This window comes from Coptis chinensis, chromosome 6, assembly GCF_015680905.1.
Source record: "Coptis chinensis isolate HL-2020 chromosome 6, ASM1568090v1, whole genome shotgun sequence".
Lineage (NCBI taxonomy): Eukaryota > Viridiplantae > Streptophyta > Magnoliopsida > Ranunculales > Ranunculaceae > Coptis > Coptis chinensis.
Window position 1 is genome coordinate 70,100,177 of NC_141461.1, and position 8,528 is coordinate 70,108,704.

Sequence of the window (8,528 nt, forward strand, 5' to 3'; positions counted from 1 at the left end):
TGGTGTTTTGATCATATTTGGTCGAAACAATATATATATATATATATATATATATATATATATATATATCCTATATTAAAGAACAACAAACCCAAGAAAAATTGGTGGTTAGGAGAACTTAGAACCAAAAAAAATTCGACCAAGAAATCAAATCAATTATGTATGGTTTCGTTCTCCACAAACCGCGCCAGTTGTGTGATGATTTTTCCTAATCTAGAAACACAAATATTTTGTTGATGATCAAAGAACAATGAGAAGTATTGGATCAAGAAGAAGAAGAGATGTAGAAGATGATGAGTTGAATCACGTTCTTTAATGGCTGCCTATGTATCCTGTCAATAGGAATCAAACTCAAAGCGTAGTTCAACTATTATATTTATAAGAATAGATAAGGTTTCCAAATTATTGTTTAACTAGGAGACCGTCTCTTGTTAAGTCTCATCTTAACTTTTCTAGAAGCCCCATGTTTCCCAAGTCAAATAGGTCTCCTTTATTGATTTAAACAACAGAAAAACATGTTAAAAGTTAGAGCTCCGAGCCTAGTAGTTGAGCTCCGGATTTGGAGTTCATAGTTAAAAGTTGGTTATACGAACCTACTATACAAACTAATTCCAAAGCACACGAACATCTTCTTCTTATCTCACTTTCGAACCTAGGAAGTGAGAGGATTTGGACTTGAAATGTGTTCTTGTATTTTCTACCCACACCAAAACCATATCCAAGCCTTAAGAAGATGCTGCCATGTATTACATATCTATTTGCTAAAATATGCACACACAACACTTATACCTATACTAAAGAGCTGAAGATATCTACTGTACTAGATTGAGTCATTTACTGGAGATGGTCTCGAATCCTTGATACTTGTTATGAATCATATTCAAGTGTCATATCCAACACGTATCTGGTTGGCCTTTACGAGTCAGATATGGATACCAAAAGGTTATGATCCTCATTTGTAGAACAGCTCCCAAATTGCTCCGTCAGTACAGATCAAAATATTGAGGGCCGAATCATGGAGGGAAAGTTTGTTTTCAGCAGTTACAAGTGCACTTCCACTTGTTTTGCGTGTTTCTTTCTCAGCTATGCAGTTGCGTACGCCGTACCCACGTTACTCTTCAACTTCAGACGGAAAGTTATCTTCGTATCAAGAATTGTTTGAGAGTTAGAAGGGCTGAGTTATACTAAAATTCTGCATAACCATTGTTTAATTTTTTTTCATTATTTTAGGACAAAGAAACCCATTTAAACCCGTTCCACGAGTCCAGTTACACTAATATATCCACCAATCTCAAGAGAGAAACTGGTGCTTCAGTTGCTTCTAAATCAATCAAATTTGCTATGTTGTCTATAAATAGTTGCTCTTTTATTCCCGGGTTTTCCTTATCTCTTCTCTCCTTTTCCATGGAATATGGATTCAGTGTCCACACACAGCAATAATGAAATTTGAAAATTATAAGAGGGTTAAAAGTACCAAGAAGATTTTATATCCGTGCTGAGGAGCCTACACATGGCAAAATGTACCTCACATGGTTATCCTGATCAAATGATAATTTACTCGACGGGGCAAGAAGATCCATTTTAGAAGATATATATACTTTGAAGATCAGCGGAAATAGATGACATCAAAGCTTTTGGTTTGATACATAAAAGTGCACTGATAAAACAAAGTGCACTATTTACAGGTCAAATAATAAATAATCAACAAAATTTTCTCTTGAAAATTCTTCTTCTCCGGTGCAGCCAGCTAAAAATGTAGCTTCAACGGTTTTGAGGTGAAACCATACAGAGCAACTTGGAGAAAGTAGTAACATCTGATCGATCTCAACATCTTTGAAAACATTTTTAGGCAAGGAAATGGTCAATAATGTGTCCAATTACATCTGCACCTTCTGAGTGCACGAAGTGATCTTTGACCTGTACAAAGATTTTGCACCATCAAATTAAGGCAGAAAAGCACTATGCGAGGAATGTCAACCAGAAGAACGACTACACCATTTTAATCTTCAAAACAACGAAACAAGTTCCATCCATACAAAATAAAAAGAAAGGTAAATAGAAACAGTGATAGATCAATTTCAAGGGCTAATCCAAAACAATGTGTGGGAGTGTGAACAGAACTAATATGTCTACCACTCTATTAGAAGAATGAAAGATGCATATGAGCTCATTTATTAATATTTTCTTTTTTGGCTACATCATACATTGATACTGGTCATGCGACAATTTTTTAGTTATATGAGAGAGAGAGAGTAACCAACCTGAATGACACTATGTGCAGCAAATCTCTGCCGGCTGGTGTGAAAGCTAACATCTACCTTCTCCCATGTCACACGAGAGAGTCCTGCCATCATCTCCTCTGCAAACAAAAACATATGAATATACTATTTGAAACTTAATATTACTGTTATTATTATTGATAGTATTATTCTTTACAAGGAAATTAACAGGATCATAGTGCATAGACCAACAGACAGACATAAAAGGTATCAAACGGATTTTAATTACTTCAAAGGCTAATGAAATTCAATTAAAAACTTTGATCCTACCAATACAATGTGTAAGTATCTAATGTTTTCAGTTATTCCAGTTCCATGAACAAAAGAAGTAATAATTCTAGTTTGACTCCAAGGTTAAACTCACAAATCATCCACATGCGCCATCTTTTGTTCATTTTCTTTATTACTTCTATTATTCTATTTTCTTCACACTCCCATCTAACCCTACAATCAGTAAGTGTTCTTCAGTTATTCCAGTTTCATGAACAAACAAAGTAATCATAGCTGGATTCTGATATTAAAATCCTTCCAGTCACTAAATCTGTTTTCCCATTTCTGCAAGTTGTTCTTTTGACAATGTTAGAAATGAGTTCTTTAATGGTGGATAGATGCTCTTCACCGAAAATAGAACTTGATCCTTTTGTAGGATAACCGGTTGGCCATGTGCGAACCATGTCTACACTTGGTCCGTCTCTAATGGTCTAGTAATACCTACGAAAATTTTCTGACAAATTCAAACAAACTTAGTTAAGTGGAAAAAATGGTGAAAATTTATCGAGTCACTGAAAAGGAAAAGTTATATCCTCAACTATTACAATTCTTTTTTTTTTTTTTTTTTGCTCGGTATAGAGATATTACAATTCTTCTTTTATGTTACAACTCTGTATAAACAAACCAAAATTTTCTTCATATTGTGTTTTAGTAGTATATCATGGACTGTCCAGACTCCAGACTGTAATCTTGACATCAATTGTAACCTGGCGGGGTTCGAACCCCAGACCTCTGGTATCATCACCCAAAGGTTACCAACTAAGCTAGCTGGCACTTGCATTTTTGATACCATGATAATTAAATTTTTAGTGGTATTTGACCTTGAAATCAAAAAACCATTTTGACACGACACATATTGGACGTCACCATACAAACAAGAAAAAGTAATCACAACCATCTTGTCTTAGTTTTATATGACGCGACACGCGAGAATCATACTGCTTAGTAGATTTATCCCCTGTAAACCAAAATTCGAGATGCAGAAAAAGAAATTAACATATTATGGAGCTACACTTTATTTAATCAGTTAAAAACTAGGTTACATGGACACGCCATATTTTGAAAAAAATCTGTTTCGGATACGTATCCACGTGTTCGTGTTCGTGTTCGTGTCCGTATCCGTGCCGGACACACACGGACACATACTGTGTTTAATTTATCTCGAATTTCTGATTTACCATCTAATTTAATAAATTTATAATTATTAAAAAATTAATTAATTATTCCTATTCATGTCTCCATGTCGATCTTCAACTGCTCGCCGTATCCGACACCCCGTATCCGTGTCGGACACCGACACGCGTGCCCGTGTCAATGTAACCTAGGTTAAAAACTATGGAACTCAAAAATCAAAATAGTATACTATTTTAGAAAAGGAAAGGTATCGCTCAGATGTTATATTAGAACTGTAAGAGTTCTAAAGGACATTTCTGAGGGGGCACGTTGCATCTATGATGTCTGAGAGGACTAGAGTAGGAATAATATAATTTTACTAGAACCATATTTAAAAGAGTCATGTAGTTGATTGAGAAAAGTACATACCTTCTAAAGCTTCAAAGCTTCCTTTTTCTGCTGAGATGGGCACGCAATTCTCGTCATTAAGTGCCTTGCATCGTTCTTCATATACAATATGAGGATACTTCTCGCTAACAGAATCCTCCCACTAGTAAAAAGAAGACAAGTATAAGGTATTGTCAGAAGAGTACTAAAGCAATTGTGGATGGAGCATGCAAGCATAGCTAGGTTACATGGACACGCCATATTTTGAAAAAAATCCGTGTCGGATACGTATCCACGTGTCCGTGTTGGACACATATTGTGTGTAATTTACCTCGAATTTTGATATTTTGCCGTGTCCGACAATTCGTATCCGTGTCCGATACGGACACACCTACCCGTGTCAATGTAACCTAGAAGCATAGTAGTTCGTGGATGTTTGCCTGTGCGTGAGAAAAAAAGAGACGGAAACAACAGGAAAGACAGAAGAAAGAATTTACCTTTGGAAGTTCACTATCACGTCGAATTGATGCTGTTCTCCAGCCTACAATATCTTAATTTTATTTAATTAAGAAAAACAAAAACAAGCAAAGGATTTTCATGACACGCTGAATTCCTGGGAAGGTACACGTAAATACATAATTGAACAATGGAAGTATGAAAGGATACGATCATAGCCAACATTTGAATATGTAACGCGGCGTCTGAATGCTCTTAAAGCGGACCTACATAGCCGCAATTCAGAATCATGAACAAAAAATTCAATAGCTGAATATTGCATCTGAGAAAATCCCATAACCACCAAAAAAAAAACTAGAAAAACAATCAACTCTCACATACATGAAGTGTAGGTCACCATGATCATCTACCATACGTCTAAGCAGTGGAGGCTCCCCTTTCTCTGCATCTGTTAGAAAAAGATGCCGGCCAGTTCTTCTAAATATCCAATGAATAACACTCGTTGCAGCTTTTTCAAATACAGTTACCCCAAAAAGGAAGGGAACCTGAAAACCACAAACAGGTCCTACACTTATTGAATTAAGAAAAATAATATAAAGAACAAAAACCATAGCAGCTAATGGCGGAAAGATGGCTTCTTATAAGCTTATTAATATTAACAAAGCCGAACTCTTAAATCTACTCAAAAGTCAAAACTAATAACTTTTACCACCTACTGATCACTGCTACAGTTCTAAGGTATAATACAATGAGTAAATTAATAAAGATTCAAGTATTCAACAATGACCATTGAGTCATATATTGATTACAGGAAACGTTTTGTGAAAAGGAAGAGTGTGAGAAAAGATTTTGCACTACATCCCACAAAACAAAGTAGATCGAACAGCTGAAGAAACTTGCAATCTTCCACCCAAAGAAAAGCTCATCAAATTTCAAGTCCCTTACAGTCATATCCATGAAGACAAAATCCCAGACGGACGATATGACCAGTTCCATAGTTGCATTGGTGGGTAAAAAGATTCTGCAGTTCACTTATTTGATTGGTTGTAGACTTGCATCAGTTAAGACTTCCTCAAATCGTCCAATAACACCAACAGAAATGGAATTCTATAACTAGTCATAAATAATTCTCCATGGCTATATGGAAGGGGCAGTCGACAAGAAGATGAGTAGCTATTTTCATTTGCCCTCCACACATGATGCATCTACTAATCATTGTTTTGGCCCTTATCCAAAGGTCGTATGGGGTGGAGTAACCCCCAAGCTCACTATCCCTAGGAGGAACTTATCTTATAAGACACTTTTTAATACATCCCTTTGAAGTTAAACATTTGATTCCCTAATTAAAGATCAGAAATTTGCTTAGAATCAAACATAATATAATTCTGTGACAGCTATGTAAACCACATCTATCCGTCGCTGTCCAGAAGAAGTACAAAGCTTCCGATACTGACCAAAAAATGTAATAGACAAGGACTTTCAAATGTGTCTGAAACACCCCGTACGACATGGTATCAAACATCCCGCAAGTTCCTAAATAATAAAGTGTCCTTGCAACATAAAGATTAGTCTGAATAGCGTTTGCATATACACATTGAGGTCGCAACAGGTAGACGACGGATTGTAAGTGTTTGTATTTTGTACACTTGAATAGCCAGCTAGAGAAAAAAATGGATTCCAAGGCAAGACAACTTCTAATCCTCCGCCCCACTTTGGCATACAATCATGAGAATAACCTTGCAAAGGCTAATCTCATTTTTGAAACTCCACGGCCATTTTCTCAAGCGCAATCTAGTTTCATTAATTCTCCATGTCTAACGCCTCAATCTTCTTAGCAGGCTATTGACTAAAATTAATAAATAGAAAATTAAAATAGAGCTGCTGAATCACCAATATTCCTCCAGTCTCATCAAGCTTTAAAAGAATGTCTATGTATGATTGTCTAGGAACAGTTATCATCCTAATCCTTTAGGCTGAGCACAGAGTTTATGGGTGGAGGTTTAGAAAGGCATTATGAGAGAGGTTTTTAACTCTAGGAGTGACTTTTCCTCCAAGGTCAGAGAGGGGATAAGATTAGGTTTTGGAGAATGTCTATACTGGGATAAAACACTTTATGCAGACTTTGAACACACTTGGACTGTATGTCGGCCAGGATTTGTTTCCAAGGGGAATAGGTACCCATCAGTTAATTGCTAAGTTACATTGACACGGACACGGACACGTATCCGACACGGATTATTTTTGAAATGTGGTGTGTCCATGTAACATAGGTTAATTGAAATGATATCTCATACAGTTGACGGTCTAGTCAACAAAGTAATAAACTCAAACTCACAACCAAATAAAGTATGAAGACTGGACCCCAGTAATAGTCAATCACACATCACAATAACAACAATAAAAATTAGTTTCAAGTTCTAGCAAGCTATAAATAAAAAAAAACACAATGCAAAACCTGCAAAAAAAAAGAAGGAAAGGGGGTTGGGAGGGAGAACATCAGGATTACTCCTGTTAATGACTGATCAAAGAGAAGAAGAATAGCTAAACAGGACGAGTGAGGAAGTGTCATCCGGGTCGTGGGCTCCCTTAATCCCTAGAACCCAGAGTTTTTTTGAGGTTTTTCATACTGTAAACGAGACAATTTTCCTATATAAGAAGTGTGATAGAAGGCCGAAACTAATTAAACCGTACTCTCTTCTCTCTCTAAACATTCTTCTTCATCAGCAATAATATAAATTTACTTGCCAAAAAGTATCCCATTAAAACAAAAAAGAAAATGTATTTATAATAGGTCCAGGTGTATGAACTAATACATGTATTTCCAAGCAAGATACATGATAATTAGAATAAGATGTTGATGAGTAGCAATAGAAAAAAATAAACCTGATTGTTACCCCTGGAACCGAGGTGAGGAGTAGCAACAGTGACAAAATTGAGTGGGTCCAGGCCACATATTGTAACTTGGGAATCTCCATCAGTAGTAGGTGGTCTATACAGTTTCCCAATTGCATATCTTGCTACTAGCCCTCCCATTGAATGTGCAACAAAAGAAATTTTCCGTACGCCAGGTTTTCCTTGTATTACTTCAACCACCTCCTCAGCCAATCGCTCACCCATAACATCTATACCATCTAGAGTCAGCTTCGATACATTGCGCTCACTACCTGTCATCAAAATATCCATTAATTCAATTATAATAATAAATAACATTATTCTTATAGTATAAAACTCACAGTGAACAATAACTTTATCACCCAATGATTTCACAAATTGGTCAGCACCAAACTTCCAGTCTGAAGAACTGCCCAGAATACCATTAACCATAATAACGAGATGGTCAGCTGAATAATCTTTACAATCCATTTCTCAGAGAGAGAGAAAAAAATAACTTAACTGAATTTTTTTTTTTTTTGACAGAGTTAGTTGGGAATTGTGATGAGACAGGGACAGATATATTTAAACACGTGGCTTTAATTATTGGTTTTTTTTTTTTTTAAGTTTGGAGGCGTCGGTTACTCCGTTATAGAGACGGTGATTTAACTAGTCAAGTGGGGACCTCATTTGTTTGGCACGTGGCGACTTGGCGTAGTTTCTGTCGACCTTCGTTGCTAAAAACTTTATCCACTCTCCACAATTCTTTTTGCCATGTCATTTTTAAGCATGGATTCCAATTGAGCTACCCAGATTTTTTAGGGTACTCGCTATTTTGTGTTGGGCAGAACTCAAAAAAAAAAAATTAATTTACAAATTTACAATTTACACAAAAAATTGTAATTTGTGTTGGGCACCCCTCCAACTAAATACAAGTAACCTGAAAACCTGTTTAGTTTTTTTTTTTCTTTTTCTTCCTCATTTCTAATCCCTAATTCCTAAACTATACTAGTGGAGGAACTTCGAAACAGTAAAATGGAAGACCATAACTTTTTAGAACACGAAAATAAACAATTTAATGAACACATGAGAGAAAATAAAGAAGAGAGAGAAATGGAAGATGACCAAATGAAAGAAAATATTCAAACTGAA

General features: G+C 35.9%; 1 protein-coding gene across 3 annotated transcripts; it reads right to left on the reverse strand.

Moving 5' to 3' along the window:
• Nucleotides 1-1,579: 1,579 nt before the first annotated feature.
• LOC147494214 (alpha/beta-Hydrolases superfamily protein) lies at nucleotides 1,580-8,010 on the reverse strand. Of its 3 annotated transcripts, none has more exons than XM_086566722.1 (8): nucleotides 7,739-8,010; nucleotides 7,389-7,669; nucleotides 4,887-5,050; nucleotides 4,716-4,771; nucleotides 4,547-4,599; nucleotides 4,092-4,212; nucleotides 2,262-2,359; nucleotides 1,580-1,917 (listed from the first exon to the last, which is right to left on the reverse strand). In XM_086566722.1, exons 1-8 carry the CDS (start codon nucleotides 7,866-7,868, stop codon nucleotides 1,846-1,848), a joined length of 975 nt encoding a protein of 324 aa, XP_086422848.1. In that variant the 5' UTR covers nucleotides 7,869-8,010; the 3' UTR covers nucleotides 1,580-1,845. The 3 variants fall into 3 exon arrangements, with proteins under 3 accessions (XP_086422848.1, XP_086422849.1, XP_086422850.1); XM_086566723.1 differs by having other exon boundaries at nucleotides 7,760-8,004; XM_086566724.1 differs by having other exon boundaries at nucleotides 7,389-7,665; nucleotides 7,739-7,868.
• Between the last annotated feature and the right edge of the window lie 518 nt (nucleotides 8,011-8,528).

What these genes read in the sequence shown, in the direction of transcription:
- LOC147494214 (XM_086566722.1), bottom strand. Translation starts at nt 7,868, where the DNA reads ATGGATTGTAAAGATTATTCAGCTGACCATCTCGTTATTATGGTTAAT. An exon ending in GTTCCAGGGGTAACAATCAG is followed by an intron (nt 5,051 to 7,388) that starts GTTTATTTTTTT and finishes TGTGGTTTTCAG; the next exon opens with GTTCCCTTCCTTTTTGGGGT. An exon ending in GTGATAGTGAACTTCCAAAG is followed by an intron (nt 4,213 to 4,546) that starts GTAAATTCTTTC and finishes TCTTTTTACTAG; the next exon opens with TGGGAGGATTCTGTTAGCGA.